Source organism: Triticum aestivum, chromosome 1D (assembly GCF_018294505.1).
Source record: "Triticum aestivum cultivar Chinese Spring chromosome 1D, IWGSC CS RefSeq v2.1, whole genome shotgun sequence".
Classification (NCBI taxonomy): domain Eukaryota; kingdom Viridiplantae; phylum Streptophyta; class Magnoliopsida; order Poales; family Poaceae; genus Triticum; species Triticum aestivum.
In genome coordinates, this window is record NC_057796.1 from 2,084,310 (window position 1) to 2,099,012 (window position 14,703).

A 14,703-nucleotide genomic window follows, 5' to 3' on the forward strand; every position below is an offset into this window, starting at 1 on the left:
AGCATAAGTTCAAAGCTTGGAAGCAGGACTGCATTGTGGGCAATTCCGGCTTCATAGAAGAACTGACAAACATACTCACAAGCACGAACCCGCTTCTATTCCTTTCTTTGAGTGGACAACTTGGATCGCAACTTTGTAGAAAAGCCTTCCCCCTTCCTTGCGGCCACAACCTCTTCTGTTGACTTGGTGCAAAACTTATCCATAGAACCATATGTGTTACCCTTACTCCATCGTTTCCCTTATAATACAAGCAAACCACCCCCACTATCACCAACCAAGATGTCATCTTCATCAGTGGCCCTAGCATCATCTCCATCCGAAGTGACATCACTTCTTGGCCTTCTTTTCCTTTGCTTCATCTTTCCTTGAGATCAGCTCCCTCATCTCTTGCTTCACATCAGCCGGAACTTGTTGGCACAAAACGACATTTTGATACTTGATATTTGCAAGGTGGTACTTCATTCGAGTAATACCACCAGAGCACCATGTATACGCGAGGGACCACATCACCGATTTCATGGTCGCCAATAAGGAGAACGAGACGATTCTCGTGCCTTATCATCCCATATAAGTCATCTGCAGATACTTTCCTTCGATTTCAATCATTCATCTGCACGCGTGGAGGCTAATTTGAGGTGTACTTATTTTGCGCAGCGGCGGGCGTGTTGTCCTCATCATCCTTTACCCCTGATTCTCCCACGCTCTTTTCTTGGAATCGTCGAAGAACCTGAAGAAAAAGGATTACACCCACATCAGGTCTGTTCTCGACAGTGCTATCTTGAGGTACAGCGTACGGGGTGGAGAGATCAAGACCAGGAGGACAAGGAACCGCGCGCCCGCCTTCGGCCATAAGACCAACTTCTGCTGCATCCAGCAACCGAGTGATACTCTTAGTGATGGATTCTATGTCCTCCATCACTTGCTAGAGTACAGACGGGATCAGCAGAACCTTCGCATGTCACCTAGATCCAGCGATGCCCATATTCTGCAATGGGCAAACAACCTAGCAGATATCCTGGATCATCGACTTGGAGCTGAGTTCTATCACATCCAGCGTGAACTTTCCCAAATCATCATGAAGGAGGTCGTTGGAAAAACAGGGATGTTCTACAAAGAATGGAAAATGTCGCCGGAAGACGTCCGAACACGCGTATCGGCTCACAACATGAAGCCTTTCACTTCTCTCAGGGACTATCTTCCCTGACTTGGATGGATGGCATGACATGTTGGAGTGATTGACAATATATAACAAAGTGTCCATTTAGTCCATAATTTCTCTATGACGAAACTTTGAGTTATGCACGACGATACTTTATTTGTGATGTAATTAAACCGTCCTCCTCAACTAGCGAAGATCACTCTAGTTAGGGCATTTTGTGTACGATGAACTTTCTTATTTATGCTTATGATATGTTGCTTCTATTTTTGTCAAGTCTGTCTCTTTCTGTTGCTCAACTATATATATTCCATATCATCGACTCATGTGACGATGGAGGTGCATAGATCATCGATGGCGAAGAAGTGCTATGCCAGGAGTAAACGACGAGTCGCCGGAGTGTTAGGCCCAGGTGTACCGGTTTCCGAGCGACAGCCAGTAGTTAGTTTAGGTTCATGCTAGTGCGAGAGAGGGATACGAACTGACGCCTCAAGAAGTACTACATTATGTATGATGAGACATGTCATGTAACTTGTATAGCTATATCATGATTATGATGTGACGACATGATTTGTGTTGGATGATATGACGAGACTATTATGTGTATGATATGATGAGCATATTGCATGTTTATGATATGATTAGAATACTGTTTAAAACCTGTACAAAAACATCGCAAATACGCAGCAAAAAAAAATGAGAAAATATAGTAGTAGTGCTCTTTAGCGCTGGATAGGAAAACGCTACTGCTAAAGCACTTAGCAGTAGTGCTGGTAAGGGAAGCGCTACTGCTAAGTAGGTATAGCATAGCGCGTGTCAAGCCGCGCTACTGCTAAACGTTAGTTGTAGCGCCGTAACAGTAGCGTTGTTCCCCGCGCTATTGACAGGCATTAGACCCGCGCTACTGCTAGGCTTTTCCCTAGTAGTGTTCGGTTATTTAAACTTACTGCATCTGTGGCACTACCACATCGGTAGAACCACTATCCCATTTGGGATACAATCATTTGTAATGTGATTAACCATATTGTCCCTACCTCTCACGAATATACGCTGCCGACCAGACGATGGCAACAATTATGAGCAATCCTATAACTGATTTTTACTAAGTATTGAACCACAAACAGTAATTCTCTTCTACTCAATTAACATCGATATTTTCACTCATCCATAGTTGAGGATAATTTTTTTCATAAGTCCAACATGGTATATGTTACCATTAGGAGGTTCTAGTTTGAGAAGTGGTAACGTATATGATTAAACTAGAAGCCCATGATGGTAACATATATCATGTTGAATTTAGGACCGGAATCATCCGAAAGAATGGGTGTGCAACATTTGCTGATGCCAATCACATAGAAGATAGTTACTCAGTAATGTTTTGCTACATAGGAATACATGTTGTAGGTTTGCTCATAAATGTTACAATGGCAGCAAAAATGAGCTATTTTCCTAATTTATGCTGCCATGGCGGCACAAATGTGTCTTTCAGTTGTATCCGTAAATAGTTTGCACTATGTTTAACACTAGATTTAAAAACCATAAATCACATTTAAGTTTAACCATACATAAAAGGCGTTCAACACCAGGTATAACCATAAAGCATCTTTAAGTTTATTTGTAGATCATGTTCAGTTTAATGACACTCTAAAACACCCTCAAATATGGAGGTGAGAAATAAAAAAGGCCCTCGAGGTCCATGGTGTAGCACGGCGATCAGCCTATCTCCTATTTCAACGTGGTAGGTCTCAAGAAGTTGCTTCCACCCATTTACGAGGATGCATCCATTGTCTGCTGAAGTCGAGTAGGTGCATGTGAAGTTTGTCTTGTCATGGACAATAATTCGCATATCACCATTAGCAGCCATTTGCTGAGGCACACAGGGTGTTGGGATTTCCTATTGCAAAGGAACGTCATTACAACATAGTCATAGGAATTCTAGTTAATTTATCAAGAGGATATGAACACGAAACTGGATATAATTCTTACCAGGTACTTCTTCTGAATATTCTTCATGCCCAATGTGTGAGCTAGTGGCACGTATGGTCCAACACTTTTTCCAGCACGGTAATGCCTCATGCCTGCATCCATACTGTCCAGAAATCGTATGACTTCGTTCATCTCCTCCAAAGTAACTATGGTGCCAGCAGTATAAAAAATGTTGTCTACCATCCTCTGAGTTTCTCTTGGCACTCGTAAATAACCTTCCCAATTGTGTACAAGCAATATTATAGTTACAATCAGCAACTAATGTTGAGTAATATAAAGGTTTCCATGTATGTTTAACACAAAACTTACATGGAGGAATCATTGGAAGCTTATCCAAATCTACCCAGATGTCACCATTAGTTTGTTGGCCAATATCCGGGGACAGTTCCGTCCCATCCTCCAATTTGTAAGCTTTAGCAAAGTCTCTCCAATTAAGACAATGGAAACCGAAAAAGGTTTGATCTTTCTCATTTTGGATCATAACCTTGAAATAGAAGCCCTGTTTGATCTTGACGAAGGCAGTAGTGGTGCTCTCCTCATCCCTCGTGACGTTCAGCTTCTTTAGTAGTTCAGCCCTTGCAAAGCAAGGGATGCACTGATCAAAATTAAAGATAAAAGAAAAGTTTTGCCTGTTAGAATTTTTAATAAATACTTACAAATGAAATATGCAGTAATTCATAAAATAGACCGTCATAATTTTGAAGTCCTCTGTAAGCGTCAGGTAGAAGCAATTGTTGTCAAATCCATCATCGGCGCACAAACTCCTTGTGTCCAAAGAGTTGGGGCTCTCCATTTGCTACATTGACAATGATAGATCTTTAGATCATATTAAAAGTTGCGAATAATAAGTATAAATAATTCTACAAAATTAAATTCACAAGAAAAACTTGCATGAATTTTTCTAAAAAAAATAGACATACTGAGTGTTAGAAATTTGATGAAGCCGAAAGAAATCAGTGTTTCAAACTAAACGTTGGCAATCATTTTGAATACGTGGAACGGAAGACCTAATATTATACTAGTGGCGGGCCGACCTACGAGCCCGCCAGAGGTAGTGCCTACCACACAGCTAACTTGGGGCCAAGTCTGGCCCATATTTTCAATGGTAGTTGAGGAATGATGCCCGCCAAGACAGCTATAGATATCAATGGAGGGCAGCATTTATCGCCTGCTACTATTAAGTTTGACCCACTCGTAACCATGACATACCTCGGACCAGATCACCAGTGGCGGTCGGTGTCCCCCACCGCCGGTCATGGGTACTATGATGTCAATGTCAAGCACTTGTATTTTGGCACTTGTATTTCCGGTGGCGGAAACATGACGATAGCCCCGCGTCGCCCTTCCCCTAGGGCGACTCAGGTGGAACCAAGAAACCTAGCCGCCGCTGCCGCGAACTCCCTCCTCATCTCCCTCGACCGTCGCCGGGGGACGCCGCCGGGCTAAGCCCGGGGGCCGACGGTGGTGGCGGGGGATCTCCTCTCTCACGCGTCTTCTGGTTGGGGCGGGACCCCTAGGCGTGTGGCGGCGCGGCCGATCTGGGTTCTGCGACACGGCGGATGGCTGCGGCAGGTGTCGGGCGGCTGGCCTGTCCTCGGACGGCGGCGGCTAGGCACGGTGGGCAACCCAGCCACGGACGGCGGCGTGGGCTGCGGGCGCAGCGGCCGACCTTTTCGGTTGGCGGCGGCGACCAGCTAGGCTGCGGTGTCACGCACACCGCCTTTAGATCGGCGGCGGCAGCATGGAGGGCCCGGTGGTCTCGTCGGCGGCACCTCCGGTCAGATCTGTTCTGACCGATGCGACCGGCGGTGGTGGTCATCTCTTCCGTCATAAGTGGTCGACCTATGGCTGGGTGTTCGAATCTCCGGATCAGTGATCCAGTACTAGCTGCAAGTCGGGGAGACATAGTTGCCGGTGAAAACCGAGCCGGCGGCGGATGATGGCAGCATTCTATGTCGTTACCTTGATGAAGGCATCATTGTGTGACGTATGTCGACCCGCTCGTACTGCTCTGGGGGAAACCCTAGGATCTGGTCTTCCATATCGGACGATGGCGGCATTACGGTGGCGTTTCTCTCTTGGGAGCATCGTTTGTGGAGCAGTGCTGGTGGTCAGAGGCAGGAGGTGGAGCGGCTTTGTCTTGCACGGAGTTTCAATGGAGATGTCAAGTCATGCCTGGCCGACAGGTGCTACGCTTTGTCATTCCTGGTCAGCAGGTGCTACGGACGACAGATCTTTCAGAGACTTCAAGTTGTGTCGGCTTGTGGTACTTGGCGGCATGGTGTTGAGGAGTACTGGCATGCTCGGCAGTTCGCGCGCAGGGTGGTGGTGTCGTTGGGCACCGTGGTGGCGTTGACGGTAGTTAGACCGGGCAAGGATGATGCGTCAGTACAGCTCTAAAGATGGAGTAGTGGCAGTTGGCGGCGGTGGCCTCCGAGAGTGCAGCGGACCGGTGTGTGCCCCATAGACGGCGTGGCTTGGCTGCGAGGCTCGGTTGGGGCCTCAGGCTTTAGATGTTAGGCTTGGCTGCGAGGTCTATGGTATTAGGCCCGGACTATCAATATCCCTTCATCAGCTGGATAGGAGTAGCGACAGTTGTCGCCTAGACGGTGGCTTCAGACTTACTGTCTCAGATGCAAAGGCCGGAGGTGATCCTCCTTCTCTAAAAAAAACTTGTATTTTGGCAGATGTGCCCATTGGCGGGCCCTAGTTGCCGCCCGCCATTGATATTTTGCCAGATTACCAATGGCGCGCTCAAAGGTATTGACCATTACGTCCCACCTATCAGCACTTTCCTAGTAGTGGTTATCGTTCCAGTAAACAGCCATGGCCACAAGTGTTGCAATTATGCCTATGTCTGCTGATATCTATACAGGTCTAGTTTAATCAATCATGTGGTTCACCAATACATACTGTTAAACATCATGTCACGTTACATATGTACACCCAAGGAGGAGTCCTGCGTGCGTTCCAGGAGGTAGAGATAAGCTAGGTAGTTAGTTCAAATACTATCTCTTGTAACCTACTCTATCCCCTTATCTCTTCTTCTCCAAGTCTCCTGTAATATCTGAACTATCATTGTATGCGCTTCAGGGATCCTGTGCCCCTGTCTATAACATGCAACACGTCCCCTCGCACCGAGGTTAAGACGTTTTCGCTCTCGCACATGGTAATTAGAGCCATCCTACTTCCCATCTAGTTTTCTCTTGATTCCAGCCTTGCCAACGAGCATGTCTTCCTCCTCCGGTGCATCTCACCCTAGCCTCAGTGGGCAGGTGATCGAGACACTCTCCCGCACAAACTACGTGCTATGGCGCACACAGATCACGCCACAGCTGCGTGGCGCCGGTGTCTTCAGCTATGTTGATGGCACCTCGCCGTAGCCGGCCAAGCTCCAAGCCGCCAAGGACAAGGACGACAAGGAGACCTTTGTGCCCAACCCTCTCCACCGCATCTGGGTCAGGGAGGACCAGCAGGTGCTCAGCTACCTGCTGAGCAACCTCTCCAAAGAGGTGCTCATCACGGTGACCACGGTCACCACGGCGCATGCGCCCTGGACGACGCTGGCGGGCATGTACTCGTCGCAGTCGCTGAGCCGCGTCAACAACATCCGTACCTCGCTCATCAACGCGCAGAAGGGCAACCAGTCCGCCGCCGCCTACTTCGCCACCATGCGAAGCCTCGCGGACGAGCTGGCTGCAGCCGGCAAACCCATCCAAGACGATGAACTGATCTCGTACATCCTCCACGGGCTGGATCTGGAGTACCAGCCCCTCGTCTCCGCCCTCAACACGCGCGTCAGCCCTGCCTCCCTTGACGAATCTTCTCCATGCTCAACAACTTTGACTAGCGCATGGCGCAATTCCAGAACTCTGGCGGCGGCGGCTTCAAATCCTCCGCCAACCTTGCTTCCCGTGGTCGTGGCGGCGGCTCTCGCTACCGCGGTCCTTCTCATGGCAAGGGCAGGTCCGGCGGCGCTAGTGGTGGTGGCGCTCTGTGGCTGGGGAACACACCTCCTCCGCCCCACGCCAATCAGGCGATGACAGGTGGCGCACCGCCACTGGACCTTCGGCGGCTCGGTTTCCGGCTCAGCCGGTCTGCTACAAACGACGCGACCTACGCCACCCGACTGCTGCAGGCCCGACCGGCGCGGGATCCCGTGCTGATACGCGGCCCACCCAATCCTGCGCCAATGATGAGGCCCGCGAGGCGGGATCTTCTGCCCCGGCTACGGCGTCTGCGCCCTCCAACGCCACAGAAGATCCGGCTCAGGAGGACTTGGCGGCTGCTACTGGTTCAACTTCTGCCATATGATCTTCTGTGGCAGAAACAACAGCTACATCATCTCCGTGATGCACACATCTACAAAAGTGGGGTAATAAAACCTATTAACTACAAGCATGTTACAAAGTATGGCATGGTATGTTCTACAGGTGAACCAGGTGAACCACACACCATTGAGGAAGCCTTGGGTGATGAGAAGTGGAAAAAGGCCATGAATGAAGAATCTGTGGCACTACAGAAGAATAAAACATGGTATTTGGTTCCTCCACAGAAAGGTAAAAATCTCATTGACTGCAAGTGGGTCTTCAGAATTAAAAGAAAGTCAGATCGAACCATTGACCGTTACAAAGTTAGATTAGTTGCAAAGGGATTCAAACAACGGTATGGCATAGACTACGAGGACACGTTTAGTCCTGTTGTAAAAGCTGCCACTGTTCGTCTCGTTTTGTCTATTGCTATTACCAGGGGCTGGAGTCTCAGGCAACTAGATGTACAGAACGTGTTTCTCCATGGTGTTTTGGAAGAGGAAGTGTACATGAAGCAACCTCCTGGGTTTGTGAACAAAAATGTTCCCTCTTATATATGCAAACTTGACAAATCATTATATGGGTTGACGCAAGCTCCAAGGGCATGGTATTCACGTCTAAGTCACAAGATGCAAACACTTGCTTTTGTTCCTTCTAAGTCTGACACCTCACTGTTCATTTAAAACAAGTATAACACATATATATTTGTACTTATATATGTTGATGGTATCATCGTTACTAGCTCATTAGATGAGGCTATCACAGGACTTTTAAAATATCTCAGTACAGAGTTTGCTCTCGAGGATCTTGGAGACTTGCACTATTTCCTAGGGATTGAGGTAAAGAAGCATGAGGATGGACTTCATCTCTCTCAGGAGAAGTATGCAGGAAATCTGGGAAAAAAGGTAGGTCTTTAAGGTTGTAAGCCCTCACCCACTCCTATGTCAAGTTCAGAAAAATTATCTCTCACGGAAGGACAACTTTTAGATCAAGATGATAGTACGAAGTATAGAAGTTTAGTAGGTGCACTCCAATATCTCACACTTACTAGACCTGATATCTCATTTGCTGTCAACAAAGTTTGTCAGTTTCTTCATGCACCCACTACAGTTCATTGGACTGCTGCAAAACTTATTGTTCGTTATGTTAAGAATACTGCAAACATTGGTTTGAATTTCAGCAAGTCATCATCTACACTTGTGAGTGTTTTTTCATACTCTGACTGGGCAGGTTGTCTGGATGATAGAATGTCTACTGGTGGCTTTGCAATCTTTTTTGGACCAAACTTAATATCATGGTGTGCAAGAAAACAAGCCACGGTTTCCAGGTCCAGCACAGAGGCAGAGTATAAGGCACTAGCAAATGCCACAACTGAGATTATTTGGGTACAGTCCATGTTGAAGGAACTTGGTGTCAAAAGTACTCAAGCTCCATGCTTGTGGTGTGATAACCTGGGTGCTACATATTTATCTGCTAATCCAGTCTTTCATGCCAGGACAAAGCATATTGAGATAGATTTCCACTTTGTGAGAGAAGCAACTTGATATTCGGTTTGTGCATTCTAGAGATCAAATTGCAGATGGATTCACAAAACCATTACCTACAAGAAGCTTTGAAGACTTCAAACATAATCTCAACTTGACGAAGTTGTGATTAAGGGAGGGTGTTAAACATCATGTCACATTACATATGTACGCCGAAGGAGGAGACCGAAGGAGGAGTCCAGCGTGTGTTCCAGGAGGTAGAGATAAGCTAGGTAGTTAGTTCAAGTACTATCTCTTGTAACCTACTCTATCCCCTTGTCTCTTCTTCTCCAACTCTCCTGTAATATCTTAACTATCGTTGTATGCGCTTCAGGGATCCTGCGCCCCTGCCTATAACATGCAACATGTCCCCTCGCACCGAGGTTAAGATGTTTCCGCTCTCGCACACATACTACTAGCAATATTATAATTTTCCTAGTTATGCCATTGTTGCTCATTAGGCTAGTAACGTAGAATATACTCACCACATTGATTATGTCATCCCGGTTGCGAATGAAACATGGCAATGCTTGTTCATTGTAGGCGGCAATGAGAGCGTCCATTATCCTGGAAAAATGTATCAGTTTGTTAACTAATTTGTGAAAAGATGAGATGCTACTAATTTTATTACTTGAAATGTGAGACGCATATCCTGTTCTGTCAATTGTAGTCATGTAGAGTTGCTATATTAATTTATTTTTTATTGCAATCATGTTATTGTCTCAAGCTTGGGTATTACTACTCTAAAATAGTGTTAAGGCCAGTTTTATCTTCAAAGCTCATTGGTAAGTAATGCCAACATATTAGAATCATGCTAGTCTCAACAATGTCCATCATAATTCATTGAAACTAACAGTAATCTACTTAAATTTTCAATTGACGAGGAGGAGAGTAGTGGTATATGAATTGAAGAGTGCAGGGTGTACAGTGAGTAAATAGAATAAAACTACCACAATTCAGGCTAGGATTCTGGAAACTACCGCTTTTTGGAAAATCCAAATACCTACCACTTCGGTGGTTCGCTATTTTAATAAACTACCATATTGCACTAATGACTATTTGTTAATCTTAATCGTGATTATGAAAGATTGGGTCCACTCATCAGGTCTGACATGACATAAAAGTCAACACCATTAGCTTTGACCGTTAGGTTGACCGTTGCGAGGTTATGACAGGTGGGGTGAAATACTTTTTTTAAGCAATCGGGTTCCTGTAAAAAAATAAAAGTAATCAGGTCACTATAATTTTATTATAAAAAGCAATCAGGTACTTGCAAAAAGAAAAATGCAAGTGTCCCTGCAAAATGAACCACCCGCACGCTTGGCCCGCTGTCGGAGAGCTTGTCGCCGGAGCTGACGAACAACACATCTGGGCGTCAGGGCGAGGCTCAGTGGGTGTCAGGCCCAGGAGGAGCCCCTACACACAAGCTAGCACTGCGGCAATCTGTTCCCCGCCTCGAAGGGAGCATGGGCAGCTTGGTCCATGGCGAGCCCGTGCGGGACGCAGGGAGGCACAAGGTCTTCGCCGGGGACACGCTCATGCATTGGGCGTTTTTCGGCTGCCGTTAAATTGCTGCTCTGCGTGCACTGGCGCCCCCGGAGCTATGCTCCTGTTTGTGGCCATGGAAGCACGGCATGGAGGCATGAGCCGGCGAGCTGGTGGCTTCCGTTGATGGAGGAGAGACGGAGGCTAGGGAGGGGAGGGGAGGGTGTTCGTCGGCCCTGTCCGGCAGCCTTGTTGGTCGGCTCCGGCAAGGGGTGGGGGGCATAGTCGGGGTGAGGAGATGGCCACGGACGGGTGAGTTTATTTCCCATGTGGCCCTAACGACTGGGTCTAATATGTCATAGCTTAAAATATTCCAAGTGAACAATTTGTGTTTTTTGAATGAGCGAACCACAGAAGTGGTAGGTATTAGAAAGTTTTTTAAAAGCCGTATATTTTCGGAATCCTATGGTTGTTTTATGTTATTTACTCAGGTACAGTGGCATCATGTGCTTTGTGTAAGTGTGAGACCCGTATGAGAGAAATAAAATGCTATACGATTTATCTAGCAACTGCATGTTGCACGAATACACAGGGGGAACAGATCATCGGGTGATGTGGTAGCAGAGGGGAGTGAACTACAAGTATACCGGTGGTCAAAGTCTCGCTAATAGCGCGATATAGCACGCTAATAGCGTATTTAAGGCCGATGCTATTTTGCTATCGCACGCTGTTTTTTTTTTCCTTTACAAGGGCTGATTGATTCTCCCAGCAGATAGCCTCCAACTATTGCAGGTGTAACCTACATGAGGATGATATGCATCTCCTTTTTAGCTGCACTTTTCCTACAGCAACATGGTTTGCTCCTCATTGTATTGTTAGTATAGACCATATACTTCAAAATAATCCTTTTCTAAAAATGTACTTCAAAATAATAGTCCCTCCGTCCTGTAATACTTGTCGGGGAAATGGATGTAACTAGACTTATTTCAGTTCTAGATACATCCATTTTTATTCATTTCTCCAACAAGTAATTTCGGACGGAGGACTAACTTTTTGCATCGTCTCGTCCAGGAGCTACTGGATGGTAATCACCCTCAGGCCACCATTCCAATATTTTCAGTTTTCTCTGGTGCCTTCCAAAGTATATAAATAACTGCCTCTTTGCCAGGAAATAAAGGTTTACCAATGCAGGTACATCAGGCGGCATCAGCACTTGATGCTTTTCAAGCTCTTTTGGACAAGCCTTATGACACGCAACTTCCAACCCTGGAGAATCATTCTACCCAGTGTACTAATCCTTTGGTATACGGCAGGGTTCAACCAGCAACTCTGGTCTACTTCTTAAAGGTATTAAGGTCTTCTGGGATGCGGCTGTTAAATGATCCAAGATACCTAGAAGGCAGTCTTCTACTACAACTACTGTAATTGTTCTATTCATAGACATACCAGAGGATCAGGCTAGTACACAGATTCTGATCCAAGCATCAACATCTATCATAGTTTGCCCTCTTCAGGCCTAAGCGCTTGCGGTACTTCTTGCAGCAAGGATAGAATATATACTACTAAATATCGCAATTTTACTCATGGGCATGAGTACCGATAGGTACCCAACCCGCATGGGTAGGGCATGGATACATTTTCGTGTCTGTGAGTAGTACATGAACCTTATCCGACTAGTACATGGCTAGTGCATGGGTATAACATGGATGTCTCCTATCCGATTGCTCCTATATAGTCTGTGCGTCAAAATTGGAGGGAAACACACATGCACTCTCTTCCATGGGCTGGCCAGTACAGAGTATGCGCATTGTGCTTCATTGTTTTTGGGTTAATGAGCATTCCCCTAGCAATCTTTATATTTGTTCTTTCGGCTTTTGAAGGTTTGGCACTCAATTTTCTATTATTTTCCATATTCTTTAACATAAAAATGAGTATTTAGAAAGCGTACATGTAATTGAAAATTTATTCACGTATTCTTAAAAAAAACTACATATATTTTAGAAAAATATTGATGTAAAACTAAAATTATTCGCGTATCTTTCTAAAAGAATCGTGTAACTTATAACTCCTATTAAAAATTGTTAATATACTTAAAATTGTTTGTAATTTTGGAAAATATGTAACTCTTGATGTATTTCAAAAACTTGTTAAACAAAAACAGAAGTAAATAAAAGTCTACCCGTAAATACCTGAACATTTCAGCTAAAGAGTCCTCCAAGTAGCGAAGTACTAAATACAGGTAGAAAAGTTTAGTGAGGTGTTTTTCTTCGCTCGGGAAGACCTAAAACCCACCTCATTTTAGATTTTTTTTGTTGTATTCTGAAAACAATTTGACAGATTGTGTATCTAAAGTTTCGTGTTGATACCAAAAAAGTGAAAGCTCTGAATTTTATATTATACTCCCTCCGTCCGAAAATACTTGTCGGAGAAATGGATGAATCTAGACGTATTTTAGTTATAGATACATTCAATTTTATCCATTTCTCCGACAAGTATTTTGGGACGGAGGGAGTATTCATATATGTTTGTATCACTTTTTCTTTTTGTATGGGGCATATACTATCTTCTTTCCTCCAATTTATACAGTCATATTGTAAAAGGTTATGCTTTTTATTTTTCTAGCAATTTCGTATTAATTCCCGAAGTTAGCAGGTGTACCTCCACAGATGCTCAGCCAGCACTTTGCAAGGACTTTATTGTAAGTTTATGGATAAAACTAAAATCGACCAACAAATCCAGTAATATTGTTCTCACAAAAAACAAAGATAACTTTGTGCATCAGGGCCAAGAATTCAAGGAACGAACCTTTCAAAAAAGTTAGTGGTTTCAGCCACATTGATGATAACATCAATCTCCTCCGACAGGGCATGAACTCTTGAGTTGTGGAGCCCTAAGTAGCCATCCACGATGTCTCCGGCGAGAGGTACTACCTTTTCTTTGATGAAGTTATGGAAGCCAGTAATCCCGTATTTTTCTCGTAGAAGATTGAAGGGATCCTTTCCAATGACCTTTATCGCCGAAAGAGAACAGGACACAGCAAATATTGTGTGAGAGTGTTTGACATTTCTCAGGATCTAATCATAGATGTCCTCTAATAGTAATTTGAAATAAGCTAAACAAATTGTGTACCTCGGACAAGACACGCTGCTCAGCAGACGTAGCGTCGGGCGCGCGGACCAGTAGGTACAACTTCTTCACAACCGGCTGAACCCGCAATATCTTCTCCACTAGCACTGTATGTAAGATACGAGGTAGAAGCTATCATTAGAGCAAAATACAATAAGATGACATCAACAAGCTATAAAAACTTAAATATTACTCCCTCTGTTTCGTAATATATGTCGTTGTAGCAAGCTAAAAGAGCTTGCTAAAACGACCTCTATTTTGGAATCGATGAAGTATATCGTTGCTTAGTTAGAGGAGAGAGAAGAGAAGAAGGTTGTAAATAGTAGTTAGCTGCGGTACGAGCCCAAAACACTTTCTGAGATTGTAAGGTAAACTAACTATTAATAAAATAGTACACAATTAAAATTTTGTACTTTATATGCTGGTTATTAGGTCAGCTCTAGATGATATGGCAACTCCTTACGACCAATACTTAGTTGTACTATTAACCATGCTCTTTAGAATCAACAGTTCACGCATGCATGCAGGATATAGGCAGGTGTTAAACATACATTTCCCGAGGTACCCTGTTGAGCCGGTGATGAGGATGCACTTATCTCTCAAACAATCGGCGACAGCGCTGGACTCCATTTCCGCAAAGATGAACGAGGTATGCTTGTAGGCTTGTAGCTAGCTTTGTCGTCTGGATTCACGTCTGCTTTTTATAGACCGAAACTACCACATGTACCTCTTGCCCAATCTTGGTACGACAAGAAATCCAACGGTGCTGCCTAGCTAACGCACAACTGTCTACTACTAATTATGACACTGGTTCCCCCCTCCCCCCCTCGCGTCGCTCCTGCTAGGGCGACTCGGGGGCCCCAAACCCTAGCTCCGCCGCCTCCCCTTTCTGCTCCCCTCCTCCTCGCCGCCGCCTGAGGCCGCCGCCGGGCAAGCCCGGGGCGTCGCCGAGGAAGGTGGCGGCGGGGCCCTGGCGTCCCTGCCCTGCTGTGGGGGGCCGTGTTCCCTAGGGCGGCGGCCCTAGTCGGAGAGGCGTCACCGGCCCGGCGGCAGGCGGTGGCGCGGGCGTGGGCCGGCGATCCTGGCCGTGTGGATGGCAGGTGCCCCGATGGACGGG

At 45.6% G+C, this 14,703-nt stretch overlaps 1 protein-coding gene across 2 annotated transcripts; it reads right to left on the reverse strand.

Annotated features, from left to right (window-relative positions):
- Positions 1-2,495: 2,495 nt before the first annotated feature.
- LOC123161858 (uncharacterized) lies at positions 2,496-14,251 on the reverse strand. 2 transcript variants are annotated; one of them, XM_044579683.1, is made up of 8 exons: positions 14,138-14,251; positions 13,590-13,693; positions 13,266-13,468; positions 9,461-9,542; positions 3,831-3,938; positions 3,452-3,737; positions 3,143-3,357; positions 2,496-3,050 (listed from the first exon to the last, which is right to left on the reverse strand). In XM_044579683.1, exons 1-8 carry the CDS (start codon positions 14,214-14,216, stop codon positions 2,790-2,792), a joined length of 1,338 nt encoding a protein of 445 aa, XP_044435618.1. In that variant the 5' UTR covers positions 14,217-14,251; the 3' UTR covers positions 2,496-2,789. The 2 variants fall into 2 exon arrangements, 1 of the variants encoding a protein (XP_044435618.1); XR_006480925.1 differs by having other exon boundaries at positions 2,810-3,050; positions 3,143-3,245; positions 14,138-14,241.
- Positions 14,252-14,703: the final 452 nt, after the last annotated feature.